This window comes from Ciona intestinalis, chromosome 1 (assembly GCF_000224145.3).
Source record: "Ciona intestinalis chromosome 1, KH, whole genome shotgun sequence".
NCBI classification, from domain to species: Eukaryota; Metazoa; Chordata; class Ascidiacea; order Phlebobranchia; family Cionidae; genus Ciona; species Ciona intestinalis.
In genome coordinates, this window is record NC_020166.2 from 8,106,273 (window position 1) to 8,123,426 (window position 17,154).

General features: G+C 34.4%; 1 protein-coding gene and 1 pseudogene across 1 annotated transcript; one reads left to right on the forward strand and one right to left on the reverse strand.

Moving 5' to 3' along the window:
* Positions 1-853: 853 nt before the first annotated feature.
* On the reverse strand, positions 854-13,432 carry LOC100181518 (cytochrome P450 2B4-like). Its single transcript, XM_018816120.2, has 10 exons — positions 10,940-13,432; positions 6,972-7,069; positions 6,579-6,660; positions 5,785-6,019; positions 5,352-5,519; positions 4,754-4,890; positions 4,319-4,423; positions 3,668-3,799; positions 2,782-2,979; positions 854-1,813 (listed from the first exon to the last, which is right to left on the reverse strand). Exons 1-10 carry the CDS (start codon positions 11,088-11,090, stop codon positions 1,632-1,634), a joined length of 1,488 nt encoding a protein of 495 aa, XP_018671665.1. The 5' UTR covers positions 11,091-13,432; the 3' UTR covers positions 854-1,631.
* Positions 13,433-13,892: 460 nt separating this feature from the next.
* Positions 13,893-15,507, forward strand: LOC101243325 (annotated as a pseudogene).
* Positions 15,508-17,154: the final 1,647 nt, after the last annotated feature.

Below are 17,154 nucleotides of genomic sequence, written 5' to 3' on the forward strand. Positions count from 1 at the left end.
TGTTAATTGTTTAGAACACGATCTAAATATTTGGGTATTACGTGCTAAAGGTGTGCCATCTTCCCCACCCTACTATATAGTTTTGCGAAATACAAAATCAAGAACTTATGCACTAACCTATACTCATGGCCTAATCAATACATATTGAGTAGGCCATGGTATACCTGATAACCATATCTATCTTTACATTAGTGGCCGCTTTCTTCAGAAACTTCACGATATGTGATCAAATTATCATTGACGCTGCTCGGTGGCTTCGTTTACAATTTATTTTATTAAATTTTTATGAACAACTGCAAACGCCAACCGCCAGCATACATTATGAATTTTTAATATGTTGATTACTTAATATCAAGTGGATGCGGTATGTATGCTTCGTCCAACTGTGTAGAATTTATATTACGTAGAATATAGTACTGTGAAGCATGGCCTACTAAAGATATCTTTAGTAGGCAATGTGTTAAGTAAGATGGGATACCGTTAGCACCTAAATCCCATGTTTCCTTATCGTTGTTTTAACAATTACCGGGAGAGCAAAGCTCTGATGAGTGTGCACGTATTAAACTAGCAAACTATAAGTAACCAACAAAGCGGGATTCGCCATTGGTGACTGTGGAGCAGTGGGTAGAATGCATTTATACGCGTATTATAACTCATGAAACTTGAGATGTATGAGGATTAAGTGAATGGAAACAAATATTTGTAAATACGCTTTGTACAACTCCCGCATGTGTTGACTTGTAAACTTAAACTGGTTAAACAAATGAATGTTACTTCGTCACGAAACAGGATTTCATATACCTCGTGTCAGCTTACGAGTTCGCAACTTTGTGAGTGATTTCAGGTGTATGAAACAGAACACTCGGAAGTTACATTCATCCTAAAGGGCTTCGTACTCCTACCTCAATCTTACAGAAAACTAAAGTATTTTTTGTTAATTTATTTGCATGAAGTGTCAATTGCATTAATGAAAAAAACACATTTAGAATAATTTCAACGCTGTATCTTCATGTACCATTGTAGACATTTAAGTGCATAGGTATTTAACATTTATATGAACTGTAAGACTTTCATGTACCATAATATTTTCGTATACAACTTTAAAAAAGCCTATGTTTCACGCAGGAACTTATAAAGGGTACTAGATAAGTCAACATTATCAGACACAAAAAGCTAACTTAATATTGTATAGGTATTAGAAATTTCATAATATATAATTACCGATTAGTGTAATATTGTATAGATATCACATGAAATATGAAGAAAATATAGTGCATTAATTTTATGTGCATATTAGTAACTTTGTTCGAATGTTGCAGGAATTATGTTAAGGCTCAAAGCATGTGTTAGGGCAGGGCTTCTGAAACAGGGGGTAACAGACATTCAGGGGTCACCGAGAGTATAATAATTTTACACTATGTACTGCATGTAATATGCTATCAACCAAAAAAACCCACAAAAAAGGTTAGGAGATGAAATGCGATTGCATATAATATGTTATTAACCAAACATCCTCACAGAAAAGGTGATGGGATTAAAGAAGTTTGCATATAATATACTATTAACCAAAAAGCCTCAAGAGAAAAGGTTGGGAGATTAAAGGGGTATAAGTTTGGAAGCCCTGTGTTAAATTATGCTCTGCGTTTTATCTTTACTTGATAGATCTTTGGAGCAAGCGTGATTCCTGATCCAGATTCTTCATCAAGATGATCCACACCATCCGGAAGATGCAGGGAAAACTTTTGGAGGATCGCCACAAAGAAAAGGAAGAGTTCTTGTTTCGCAATATTCATTCCAACACAAATGCGTAGTCCTTTCAAAAGAATGATTACTCCCAAAAACCAAACCAAGTCTATTGGTATAACTGTATTAGTAAACAAAATGATTACCCTAAACCAAGTCCATTAGTATAAGTTAAGAAAATGATTACCCCAAACAAAGTCTATTAGTATTCCTTAACAAAATGATTAGAACACCAAAACTATTCTTATAAATCTCATACCACATTGTTTTCTAACAAAAGTTCTAAAATTAAATAAATCAACGAGATAAGTTTTAACTCATAAACGCGTCCAACCAAGAATCTTAACTTTATTTTACTGACACTACTGGTAAATCAATGAAATTTAGTATAAAAAGTTTACATTGAAATTTAGTATAAAAATGTTATTATAAACTAGCATGTAGTAGATTTTTGCAATTTGAAATTGCTTTAACCCAGGGGTCACTAATGAGTTGTCTAGATTGAATTGGCAGCCGTACATACAAAACATAAAAATAAAATGATCACCCCAAAAGTTACATTGTGGTAACTCGTAAGCTGGCACGAGGTGTACAAAAAAACATCCCGTTATTGGTTATAACGACTGTCGTTTTCTGGCCACGCGATGATGAAGCAGGTTAGATTTATTCAACTTGATAGGGTAATGGTTTATTTTGGGTGTGGGTAGTGAATGATTAACTTATTCAGCATCGCGTGACAAGAGAGTCGTTATAACATGGGTGTTTTGCGTTGTGCTTATGAGTTACCATGTATGTAACTATGGGGAAATTTTTTGAAGTCACATTTTATATCGTATTTAAATAGATAATAAAAAACTGAATTTTTTTGACATATTTTTCAATAGATAGGAAATTTAAAGCTCTTTTTTGTTGTCGTATTAAAATAGATGTATAATTAAAAAGTAATGTTTATTTAATGTAAATTCTTAGGTTAGTATATTTAACTCTGTACTACTACATTATTAAACATGCAAATAATAAGAAAAGTGTTAACATTACCTCCACCAAACGGCATAAATGCATCAGGAATACAAACTTTTTTATTACTGTCAAGAAAATTGCATGGATCAAATTCGTTGGGATTTTTCCAAAATTTTGGATCAAAATGAATAGAATGGTAGCATGCCATTATGCTTGTGCGTTTTGGGATGCGATAACCACCCAACATCTGGTCTTCCTCCGAACAGTGTTGCAAACCTATCATGAATAGTTATAATAATATATAATAAGTGGTTGTCTCTTTGATTACGGTAGCGAAAATTTAGAAATATTTTTAATATTACTTTAGTTGTTTCTTTGATTACGGTAGCGAAAATTTAGAAATATTTTTAATATTACTTTAGTTGTTTCTTTGATTACGGTAGCGAAAATTTAGAAATATTTTTAATAAAAAGACAGGATATAGCGACAAAATAACAGTTGTTAAACACGCTTAAAAGTTAAAAACATATTTACATTTAATAGAAAGAAAATAAGCTTAGTCGCTAGACTCGCTATACCCACTTATGATAACGGTCTACTAAATAAATGATAAAATTTTTACCCTTGCTTGGTGGGGCAAAGTCAGTTGTTATAACGCAGGTGTTCTGTTTAAAACACCTTGTTTGCTTTTATGAATTAAAACGATTTTTTCCTTTTTGTATAATCTTTGACTGACAATTTAGACAACCCATTAGTGACCGCTTGGCTGGAGCAATTGTCAATAAGTGTCTTGCTCGAAAACACACACACCCACGACTCACAATTGCTCAAAAACAAATATGCCTACAATGGTAGCAAAAGCAACATCGAGCCTTGAACCTGTAAACTCTGGGCTGGAGGCAGGTGCGCTAACTACTTGCTACAGGCCTAAAGTAACGCTCAGATAGGTTTATAAATCACAAACCAATTGGTGCAATGGTTGCCATTCTTTGTACTTCTAGAACAGTTGCTTCACAATATGGCATTCTCATGCGATCTTCATATTGGGGAAGTCGGTCAAAACCCAACACATCATCAATCTCTTGCTGGACCTTCTCTGATAAAAGAAAGAGAATGTAAACTATACGATTCTGGGTGCATTGTATGTGTCCTAGGGCAATACCTTCAATGGCAATTGCTTTTACTCATTGGTCACTGATGGGTCGTCTAAATACTCTAAATTGTCAGCCATACAGGAAAAACAATCACTTACAAAGTTACATACATGGCAACTCGAAAGGTGGTGCGAGGTGTATGAAACAGAACACGTGTGTTTCCACATCGCAAGTATAAAGCAAATTGCAATTCATTCCTAAAAGTGTGGAGTAATGGGATAATTTAGTCTAAACCCCAGGTCCCATGGCACGCTTCGTAGTATGCCTTCACCCCTTACCCATGTAAAACACAGAAGCGTAAAAAGTGATTACAATATGCCTTACTTTAAACATGTAGATTAATGATCATGTAAAAAAAAAATTTTTTTAAATTTGGCCCAAACCCAGGTCCCATGGCCTGGACTGTGCCTCACCGATACAGGATCAAAAACTTTAAAAAAACCTAAAAACAATGATTTTACTTTGTATATTTGGGTTGTTAACCATGTATAAGATTGCCCAACGTAAAGTAGTTGACGTAGTTTCAGTTCCAGCTTGAAATAAATCCATGATCGACATTTCCAAACCTGAGAAGCAAAAAGAATGAGAGAATGTAATTTATTTTATATCTGCGTTCACCATAACGAAGAACGGTAAAGTTTACAACAGCGAAAAGACGCTTAAAACAGAAACAAAATAACGCTATGGATAAAAAGCTTGACTGTTACTCCCAAAAGAACAAGAACATATCAATGAAGGCTATTTTAAACAAAGAGTGAAATTAAGTAAAATAAATGCTGTACAGGCGCTGTGGTAAAGTGGTTAGCACGCAGAGTTTACTGGTTTAGGTTCTATACTGCTACCATTGTTGAAGCTGAAAATGTGTGTGTTCAATTAAAATCTACTTTATCAATTACCAAGCTCCGATAGTTCGCTTTGATCATTCATCTGATCGAGCTCTTTGAGATAACAGTCAATATAATCTCTTGGATTTTTGCGGTCAAGATTTTGTCGATGTTGTTCAATCTCAGCTTTTACAAATTTGTTGATTTTCCTAATAAGAAAAACATCTGAATTTAAATTGAATATAAAAGAATAAATATTCATGTTTATTTGTAGTTTTTAATGTAAATGTGGAAGGAAAGTGTTTGCGTTTTTGTTTTTCATATCCTAAAGGAAGACTGGTGTTTTCTATTGCCATAAAGCGAGACATTTATGGGGTAACAGGCCAATGTTGCCCTAAATCCTAGCACCCACAGAGTACCACGCTGCGGGACCTCACCCACCTAAAACAGACCGAAACGTGAAACATCATCAGGGTTTGCCATTAAGTGTCTTAACCTTTATATTTGGGAAAAATACAATGTAAACAAATAAAAACTATATATACCAGAAAAAATGCTTTAACCCAGTGGTCCCAGTCGATAAAACACGTTTTGATCATACACTTCATGCTTTAACTTTGCAGGTGATTATTTTTGAATAATTTTAAATTAAAGTCAATTCTCTACCAACCCAACTGATTCTTTTAGATCTTTTCCACATTGAGGAAGCCAGTACTTATGCAGGCCAGGTACCAAACTAAGGAGGAAGAATAGTGGCTGATTCAGAAACTTTGCTTTTTGAAAGAAATCATTATTGATGTGAATCAGCTCTTTAAATTTCTCGTCTTGATAGGAGTATCTAAAAATTTAAAGTGTAAAAAGATTAGAGTAGGGTGGGGTAAGATGGGATGTGTTTTCTTTTTAGAATCTAAAAACAAGTGAAAAAAGGTTAGAGTGGGCTGTAGGGTAGGGTAAGACAGGACGTGTTTTCATGTTTCTTCTCTTTATATTTGGTATTAGGCAAGGAATGTTTACCAAAAAAACACAGAAAGTAAACATATAATAAATATATATATTTACGGTCTGCAGTTTTTTATCATATTATTTTAAAATAGTAAAGTTACCTGTTTCCAAAAGTGAAATATGCAAGCACATTCAGTACAGCGGAGTCAAATACACTCGATGGTTCAAACAACTCATTTTTGGCGCAAAGCTTCTCAAGTTCTTCAACAATGTAGGGAATTTCATCAACCACACATTTTTCTATCCCACGTTTTCCCAACCCCATGGTGCGCATGGCAGAGTAAAAGAACTTACGATTTGCCATCCATTTGGGACCATATGGGGCTGCAGCAATGCCTGATGAATATACCACAATTAGCTTAAAAATTGTTGGCCATTAACAAAAATTTTACATAGGCCTACCTAACATAATTTTTTTATAATTTTTTTTACATGACAGCGAAGATTATTTAAATTCTGAAAAAAAAGGAAATCAAGCTCAAAAATTTACATAGGCTGTTTGTAAAAATTATAAGCACTTTCAGAGATTACTGTAGCTGAGCAAGTGCAGCGCAATGAGTAATATAACTTTAAATCATGCTTTTACTTAAGAAAAGGTTCACAGCTGCTTTAGTTTCAAGCTTTTCTATATTTTAATGCCTGCATCACCAAAACTGTTCCATTTTGTTTAAAGTAATACAAATAGTTTGTTAGGCTATCACAATTATGCATTGTGTATATATATGTATATCATATGTAAACAAAATTTTATCAAAAAAAAAGTATATAACTTAATAAATTTATAAGGTAGAATACAATTGCTGTTACTTTGCATACCTAAAACAGGTATGTTTCATGTATATTATAAATAAACACATATATACATAACCTTTTACATATTAACATAACCATTCACCATCTAAACCTTCTCCACGGACAATTCTTCCTGGCATGTTGGGACATCTTGATGCAAAATCTTTTGCTCTGTCAGTGATAACCTGTAAGAATAAATGAATGAACTTAACTTATTTACCCTCCTGTTGCAGGGCAACGACAGATATAACATGGATGTTTTGATCATACACTTGAGCACTTGACGCTCGCTTTGATTATTCTTTTAGTGGTTTACCCTTATGGGTGATATTTATTTAAATGATGTTAATTTAATGAATGGCTGATAATTTAGACCCGTAAGGGTCCACTGGGTTAGGGCAATTGGAGTGAACTAAAGAAGGGCTAACTACCATGGTGTCACGAAGCTGGTTACATTTACATAAATATATGCAACTATACAAATACATGAACTCACTTCTTTAATTAAGTCATAGCCAACAAGAAACACCACGCGTCTATACCCAGCTGTAATAGTGAAAATGGGTCCATACTTTCTAGCAAGTTTAGGCAGTTCTGAAAAAACAATATTACACTATAAAGTGTGATTATGGCAATGCAATATTTTGTGGGTTTTATGAACAAAGGAATCTATTTGCGGAGTAAAATGTCGTATATTAGGTTCAAATAATCAGGAAATCTACCGGTATAATCGGTCAAGGGGTTAGACGGGTATACAACACAATTAACACCAACGCAAATCTAAAGCGCACTTAAACGTGAGTTTTCATTAGTTTTAGGAATCTGGGTTAATAAAACCGAAACGCATATGACAATTAATACTAATAACACTCAACTTTTACCGATAAACGACAAACATTACGTAATCCGAACAGATTCCTATTACTTAATCATATTCATTTAAAATGGAGCGCTAAAAAATCAACCGGAAATTCCCCCGATAAGATATAGAAAGAAAAAAATTAAAAAATTAGTTGTACAGTCTTAATAATTAGACTAATTCATGTATAAACGACTGGTTAGAGCGAATACAGTTAATAAATATACCACTTTTCAATTAAAAGACACTACAAATAAAACGTGTTTAAAATTAAAAGCATTGAAAATTGAAATTGTTTTGGGTTAAAAGGGAGCAGTCCCTAACGGATTTAATATTGAAAAACTTGTTCCTTGTTTGAGAGCCCGCTTGTTTACCGCTAGACTTATTTATTTATCTCAATCAGTGAGGGAAAGGTTCTCGCCGCACTAAAATAGACAAACTTTTGACCTAAATGAGAGCAATAAACGTAATGGTATAAATCACTGTAATAGCGGGTAAGCGGTGAAAATTGAAAGCGAAATGATGTAAAATCAGTAAATCACATTTATTAAAATGTTTCTACCGACCAACAGAGACTTAAATCATTTCGGGTAAATATCGATAAATATGTGCTCGACGCACTGTTAACCGCTATATATATTACATTGATTTAAACACATCTTCTCCTCGCATAAGTTACACCTACATACAAAAACAAATTCAAGTTACATAAACATATTTAATTCCTATAAAAGAACCCTTTAATAATCTTGAAGCATAGGCAACATTTATAAGTATGTAGGCCTAAACATAGTATAATATATATAAATATTTCTTTTTTTGTATGTAACTTATTTGTTTGTTAAGTTGCTTTGTGAAGGGTAGTCACACTAAAATGAAATAACTGATTAACGGAATATATAGCAGGGTGGGAAAATATGAGACACCATTTTTTCTGTTTGGTAGCAAACAAAGAACATTTAAAGAATTAATAATAAACTGTATGCTCACAACTCTCATAGACTGTTGTTAATTGTTTGAAACACGAGCAAGATACTTGAATATTATGTACTAAAGATATCCCATCTTCCTCCACCCAACTATATCAGCATGTATATAGTTTCCAGTACAATGCAATGATCCACTATAGTTAATGGACTATATATCAGGAGGTTTTATAGGCTACATACAATATATTTAGTCTAAGATAAGATGTGACATTTTTTTTCATTATTCTCATTCTACCTGATTTGTTAGTAAACAAAGAATATTTACAGAGTTGAATAACCGTAGGCTATTTAAAGAAGCGTTGTTAATATTTCAAAACAGGACCAGAATGTATATTACATTTGTTGCTAAAAGTAACATATATATCTTACTGTATATTTGATTATACATAAAGCAGCAATGATAAATATTGAATTATGTTCTCCACGCAATAACACAAAGTTAACGTAAATTTCCACAATCTAATATTATCGTTGACATTTCAAATACCGCCGGTTCTTCTATTGCATATATATATATATATATATACCTAATTATAAAGTGGCGAAAAAAAATGTTCGTATATTAAATATGGTTTTTATAGCATAGAGTTTGATAAGATAGCTTACTCTTTTAAAATCTTTTTTACGGGTGGCTTTTTGAAGGTAAACACAAAAATCTAAATTAATTTCGACAGTATTCCTACGGCCCTATCCAAACGCGTGGGTCTGTTTTACAGGTATTAGCTTTCAATTTTGTTAGGTGTTTTTGTGAGTTATTTATTTATATCTTTAATTCTATAAATGCAGTGTGATTCTAATATAGTGCAGTAATGCATTAACATTATAATGTATGAATAATGCATTAAAATTCAGATACAGGCACTTGGAGAAGAATGGTGACAAGTGCCTTATATGCCAAATACAGTTTACTAATACCATGTAACTAACTTGTTTTATCCTCTTGTGACGGGGCAACGACGATCGTTACAACACCGGTGTTGTGTTTCGTACACCTCGTTTAAGCTTACGCGTGTATTATATGAACGATGTGTTGCATGGTACATGTCATACTTTTGTACGGGTCAACCCATAATGGACCACGGAACAATTTACCGAGATATATTTACGCCCGCAATGGTAGCAGCTTCGAGCTTTCACCTTCTTTGTTAGAGACAGGCGCACCGCGGTGTCGTTGGCAAAGAATATAGCGCATAATCCTCTAACTATCACATCGTGCGTTTTAATGTGTTTAAAATGATGTGTTTGATATCGTTATATTACTTTAAAATTATGGTTTTACTGTAATTGAGTTTGATTTTTAAAATCGGGGACGATGTGCCTACCGGTGCCATATCTACACATATAGTAGGATGGGGGAAGATGCTAGGACACATTTTCATACTATTTCTTTATCTAAATTGGTAGTAAACAAAGAAAAATTAGCGGTTTATCAAACCGTATCCTTACGACTAACGTAGATCGTTGTTAAATATTCAAAACACGATTAGGATATTATGTGCTAAACGTCTATACCATTTTCCCACACCCTACTATATAATCATACCGTCGTGCCTATGAAGTGAACCCGCGAGCCAAATCAATCCATAGTTTTGACACAGCTTTTTAAACCATATAATTTAGAAAGCCTAGTGCTTGTCAACAATATACACCATTGTTTTAAAGACTTAAACAAAAACAAATAGGATGATTCGAAACCATATTTTGATTGAAAATAAAAACCATGGGTTGCAATGGCTCTCCCTTGCAACAAGCACGAGCACAATGGCTAGGCGTTCGCATTATAACGGAAGGATACCGAATTTAATACTGGCGGTGGGGTAATAGGATACACTTTTTTTCTGTTTAAACCTATTTGGTGGTAAACAAAGAATATTAACTAATTTTATTTATATCCAGTAAGGTAGAGGAGGGACGTGACACCTTTAACACATAATATCGAAATATGCTGAGGGTGTTTCTAACAATTAACAACGGTCTATTGAAAACGTGAGGCTACGGTTTTATAATTCTTTAAAGGTTCTCTAATTGTTAACTACCAAATGGGACGAAAAACAGAATGACAAGGTGTCCCATCTACCCTCATTCTACTATATTTTTCAAAAATGCATTCGTTCGTTTAAAATACGATAAAGAAAAGTGGATCTAGCTTGGTGCTAACGGTATCCTATCTTACCCCACAGTATCATCTCCTACCGAGAACGATGTAGCGCCGCCTTAGCCAAAGTTTGGCGGCAAAAGGTCGAAATTGCAACCTAACAAACCGCCGTTTAGGAACGTGTGTACCAATCCGACCAGCGTTCCGCTAGCTACAGGACGATTTAATTCTAGGTAGCAACGCTTACTTTAACCTTTCACACGACACCTAAACTTACAGGGCTTTTACAAACAATGGCAGGCGGAGCAGAAAGTCTAGAAATATTTCGGGGTCATTTAAGTGAAATTTTACGATTTTGAAACTTAAAAAAAGCTTATTCTTGGGTTTAATCGGGACAAGCTACTCCGACGGTATTCTCTTGTATCTATTTTCTTCTGCCCTATCGTAAACGAGCCGATTTATTTGTTTTTGAAGAAAGGCGACAGAAATAGCAAAAGAGATTTGAAATCCTATTAATATACTTCTGTGGAAGTCTGGTGCCGCCAAGTGGAGACTTCCGATCACGGGAATCCCCGCCGGACCTGGCGGATAACGCCATGGATTGAACAGAAAGTTAACGAGCCAGTGCAAGAGCACTGCCGCCAAAATGGTGATTACTATTTCAAAGATCATCACCCCAACCTTACTTGGTATCTCCTATTAAATCACAGGAGTTAAAAGTTTGGTTGAAAAGATCTTTCAAATCAAAGGGAATAGAGAGATAAATGCGCACATGCATAATGCCCTCATTGCCTTACTGATTTTTTTCATGCATTTTAACTTGCTGATACATACATTAAAGCTGCATCCTGACATAGGCCTACTAAATCTTTTACACAAAACATTTCTAAAAAAATGCGGATTGAAAAAATTAATACAACCATGAAAAAATCAGACACACCAACAGTAAACACATCTTAAAAGTTCTACACTAAAATTGTAAAATCATAAAGCATTAACTAATTATAAAAAGGCACTAAGGCATTAGGCCTACCACCAAAAACTAAATAAACTTATTATTTATTCTTAGCATAAAAGGCCCATAAACAAAGGAAAGCAAGGGAAATACAATAAGGATAAATATATGAAGCCAACATTTTTATCCCCTACGGCAGGGTTCCCAAACTGGGACGAATCGGGGCCCATACAGTTTTAGGACGACCACAAAAAGCTCATAACATTTCTTTTAAAATACGACTGCCGCTGTCGCAGATATCTGGTTCCCCTGGAAATCTGGTTCCCACCAGGCACCGCGCATGCGCAGACAAGGAACATTTTTATCAGAAACCTATAAATCTGGTTCGGCCAAAATTAGGCTAATTAACTAATCAGAAAAAATGAATACGTATATACATTTTTTAAATAGTTTAATTTATTTATTGTAAGAGTTTTGTCCACCTATTTTGTTGTTGATGACATATAGGTTACTGGTCATAAAGCATAATTTAAGTTAAAATGCAGCATGATTGAATTTTCCATTAAGAATATTTGTCGCATCTTACAACTTTTATTTTTATTAGTATTTCTCACAATTAAAATAAGTTATGCATAGCCAGTGGGAAACAAAGTTAGTCGAAATGTTGATGGAAACCAGTTTTCTAGAAGAAACAGAGTTCTGCGACAATGCAAAAAAACATACTTTGGGAAAAAGCTTGGGATGCCTTCTATTTTTCAATATAATTTTAATCTGCCTGAACAATAGACACTGATCAAATGCCTAAATTATTCAGTATGGGTAAAATTAAATATTACTATAACTTACAAGCAGATACAATATGTATATGTAGTTAAAATTTAAAAAAGTCCTGCCAAAAAGAACAAATCAATTTTACTTAGTTTTGATAAAATTAGGTCAAAAGTTTGAATACTTATCCTTGCATAAAACATTGTGTTTATATCTTCAAAAAGATGACATCATCATTTTAGCAGGTTTTTCTGAAGGTATCAGATGAAACAGTTTTAGTAGTTTAAGGTTTTGCATCAACATGTTGAGTGAATTGATCAGTTGTTAAACATTTTCCATTTGTGGTACACAAAATTCATTGTTTCTCTCATAGCAACTTGTAAATTATGACCCCACTTGCCAATTAATCCCAGAATTTTGAAATCCCCAAAACAACGGTACACTTTTTTCAACAAAATGGCTGATTTTAAGTCTGCTGGACAGTTTATATAGATGAAGAAGACTTCAAACTTTAATCCGGTTGATTCAGTTGCTGATTTCATTCAATTTGAACCATCTGTTGCATTTACTGACGTATATGATGCAAAATGACATTTGCATTCTTTCTTGATGTTAGAAGTTTTGTGTTATTACCACTCTCGCTGGTTGTTGTTAACACCATTATTCCACAATATGACCAGAACAGGAGCTTGTTGTAAAATAATCCGGTTTTGCATTAATAAAATTAACTAAATCCACAATTAACTATAAACTGATCCTTTTTAGCTTTCATCTTTTTTTGTCAAACGCTGGAGACTTTTTTTTAACAAAGTCACCCTAATGCACATTTATGACAGTCAAATCACTAAAAAATGGTACTAACTATTAAGACTAAAACACATAATTAAATCAAATAGAACAAGATTTTTTTTTACTAATTTAATCTTTATATACAGTATAAATACGAAATTACTAAAAAAAATTGGAGTCAACCTGCTGTCTCACAACCGTTTTTATGTTGATTACTAAATAACTCAATGAAATTTATCACATAACCCAACGAACCGCTTTTTAGCAGAGAGTTACGAACCAACAACCGCCGTAGTGTAAACACGAGAGCGTGCGAAGAATGTTTGAATTTCTTTCATATGATAGGAATTCACGAAATTCCGGACCTGAGGTAGCGTGCGAAGGGGCGCAAGAGGGGAGTACGTAATAAATATTTTATTGTTTTAAAAGAGACCTGATCGCAAACGAATATTAAATCAAATAACTACTACTCGTTAGTTTATTGCTTATTCATTGGCAAACCTTCTTAATCGTTTACGATGTTTGCAATCAAGCAGAATAATCGTTAAAATAAAACTGCGTGAATCCGTAAATCAGTTTACTGAACTTTTAACGAATGTACCTACCGGTACTTGTCAATCAAATCATTGAAGCAACAAAATTGCTGCTTTTAACAACTGCATGCGAGAAGCGCGGGTCAAAGAAACTTTTTTTTATAAATATATAACTACGATTTAAAAATGCTAAAGCATGGCTAAAGTGGCCAAAAAAAGCGCTGTACATTTTGATTATTGAAATATTCGGCAATATGTGCTTCGGTGGTTTCTTCTCATAACTCAACTTCTAATTATCATACTAAATAGGCTCTTATGTTTTAATCGGTTACAGTTTACAGCATATTCTTTTAGACATAATCAGGGATTAAATTAAATTGGGTCAACGAATGGTATAGCTGGCGGACGTTGGGCGGACCAAATCTACATCTTCACTCTTGAGAAATGGCTCGTACTAAGCAAACCGCTCGAAAGTAAACTGGTGGAAAAGCTCCACGAAAACAACTTGCCACCAAAGCTGCAAGAAAGAGCGCTCCTGCTACAGGAGGCGTCAAGAAGCCTCATCGTTACCGACCGGGTACAGTTGCTCTGCGAGAAATCCGTCGATACCAGAAGTCGACTGAACTGCTGATCCGCAAGTTGCCTTTCCAACGTCTTGTTTGTGAAATCGCGCAAGATTTTAAGACTGACCTTCGATTCCAAAGCAGTGCAGTGATGGCGCTGCAAGAAGCGAGCGAAGCTTACTTGGTCGGTCTTTTTGAGGACACGAATCTTTGCGCCATCCACGCAAAGCGAGTCACCATCATGCCTAAAGATATCCAACTTGCACGACGCATTCGTGGAGAGAGAGCTTAAACGATCTTCATCAACCAGCAACCACAAACGGCTCTTTTCAGAGCCACCCCTTTTGCATACAAAAAGATATAAAAACAACACAAACCAAAATACGCAATTATAGGGACCGGTCGCTTTTTTATATAGTAGGGAAAATCCTGATTGTGTTTTAAACAATTAACAACTGTCTATACGAGTCGTGAAGAAACAGTGTTATAATTTTTTTAATGTTCTTTGTTTACCACCAAATTGGATGGGAAAATAAAATGAAAAGATGTCCTATGTTTCCCCACCCTTAATATTTACTACATACGATCAACAAACTTTTTTTACTATTTAAGAAGTAACGAATTGAAACCAGTACTCTTATACCATATTATTATCATTTACCGCAGTTGGACATTATTTTTAGTTAAACGTATGATTAATATTAACTTCTAACATTGCCTAATTACTGTGTAATTATAGTTTCTGAATGCCTGGTAGCAGAAGTATAACAGAATGGGATATTATCTGTTAAGTTGCGTGTAATGCAATACAAATTCCTACAGCATTAAACTGCAGGTAAATTTTCTACACTTCGTTCGACGGTCGTTGACTACTTTCATATCGCTGTAGAAACTAAAGTACTTCCAAAGTTTATGCTCGGAGCTTTAGTTTAACATCTCCTCTACATCGCAATCAACTGGAAGTTACATCTACTTGGGCAGTAATATACTTGCCTTGCTCTACTTCAACTAAAAGCTCCTGAAAATGTAGTAAAACATGAAGTGAATAGTAGTTACATAGCTGTTGTAAAGTGGGGCAAAATGGGACACTTTTTAAGTGCTCGCGTGTCCAACCTTGCCCCACCCTACTTTATATAGGATATGGAACATTGACACCGTATATTTTAATGTGTAATTTAGACAACCTATCAGCGGCGACTGGGCTGTAGCAAATACCGTTAAGTGTATTGCCCAAGGACACGTACGCCCATAGCAGCGAGCTTTGGACCCATTACATCTGGGCTAAAGGAAGGTCTGCGAAGGCGTCGAATGAAAACCATGCTATACAAAAACAACCGGTACCGGATTTTGCAGTTCGTTCAGTTTTTGCTGCATCGTATTAATCTCATTCTCATCCGCATATCTCCACGCAGCAAGTCCACTGAAGCAACAAACGGCCACGACACGTCTGCGCACTTTGTGAAAAACGTCGCAGATTTCATGAACACTTTCTATGTTGTTGCTGTTCAAATGTAATTCCCCAATCTTAAGGAAAAATATAGGTCTTAAATTGCATAATTTAGATTGGAACTTGAAACGGGCTTCTCTAAAACACGCAATCTACGCAATCTTCTCTAAAACACGCAATCTACGCAATCTTCTCTAAAACACGCAATCTAAGCAGTCTTGTTTTGTCAAATTAGTAAATCAAGTTTTTTAAATAAATAATTATATTATTTAACCAAATATGTCCTAAACTAACGCAATCTATAGAATTAACACATAGCGCCACCTTTCGGTCAAGTCACGCAATCTACGCAATCTACACAATCTCCTCTAAAACACGCAAACTACGCAGTCTTGTTTTGTCAAATTAGTAAACCAAGTTTTTTTAATAAATAAATATATTAATTAACTAAATATGTCCTAAAATAAAATAACGCAATCTATTGAATTAACACATTGCGCCACCTTTCGGTCAAGTCACGCAATCTATACACAATCTAAGATATATACATAATCTGCACAGGCTTATCTTTTTAAATAAATTTATCTGTCATTTAACTGTGGTATACTCAGAATATCAACTCAATCTACAGAACAACACGGTAGACAGTTAACGACAAATTTAAAGTATGCATTGCAGCTGAACGTCATCAAACGTCAACTTTATGTTTAAAAGTCGTTCAACGGTTTTTCAATTTGCTAGGTAGTCTAGTGCAGAGTCCGTATATAAACGCTCTGGTCTAGTGGTTAAAGTTCTGATTTTGCAATTATGTAGCACGGGTTCGATTTCCGCTGTCGGAACATTTTGTTGAATTTTTTTATTGTTTTTTTTGTATGTAGGGTCATGGTGTTAGGAGTTAAATAAATTTATTTAAAAAAAACTTGGTTATTTTTTAAACAAAATTAGCCTGTGCAGATTATGTATATATCTTAGATTGTGTAGATTGCGTGACTTGACCGAAAGGTGGCGCTATGTGTTAATTCAATAGATTGCCTTATTTTATTTTAGGACATATTTAGTTAATTAATATATTTATTTATTTATTAAAAAAACTTGGTTTACTAATTTGACAAAACAAGACTGCGTAGATTGCGTAGATTGTGTAGATTGCGTAGATTGCGTGTTTCAGAGTAGATTGCGTAGATTGTGTAGATTGCGTAGATTGCGTGTTTTAGAGAAGCCCGTCATTAACCTCCTATATATTTCTTTTCCCAAGGAATAGAACAATACAATAACAAGACAATAAGTACCACCGGAAATAATATTTCCTGTGCAGGTGTCATCACTTTCTTCCTTCCGAGCATCAAATGGCCGAATTACACTGCTACTGTTCTACGTAAACTATACGAACGTAGCAGTAGATCATTAGGCGCGTGCCAGTATCAAGCTATCGAACGTAATCCTCAAGAAATATTAACATAGACAATTTCGCGAAACCGTACACATTTAAGTAGCAAGTCATTATGCCGCGTTTTAAAAACAAAGCCGATTTTAATTAAGAAGCCAAACTATGATTGCAATATATCTAGGACTGCATTTTTTCAAGCAAAACCACTTGAAAACAGGTTTTTCTTTTTTATACGTGCATGTTATAACCAGAAACAAATAAGCAGAACAAAAAATTTTACCGCAACCTGTCAAA

What these genes read in the sequence shown, in the direction of transcription:
- LOC100181518 (XM_018816120.2), bottom strand. Translation starts at nt 11,090, where the DNA reads ATGATCTTTGAAATAGTAATCACCATTTTGGCGGCAGTGCTCTTGCAC. An exon ending in GGCAACCATTGCACCAATTG is followed by an intron (nt 2,980 to 3,667) that starts GTTTGTGATTTA and finishes TATTCATGATAG; the next exon opens with GTTTGCAACACTGTTCGGAG. An exon ending in ATTTATGCCGTTTGGTGGAG is followed by an intron (nt 1,814 to 2,781) that starts GTAATGTTAACA and finishes TTCTTTTGAAAG; the next exon opens with GACTACGCATTTGTGTTGGA.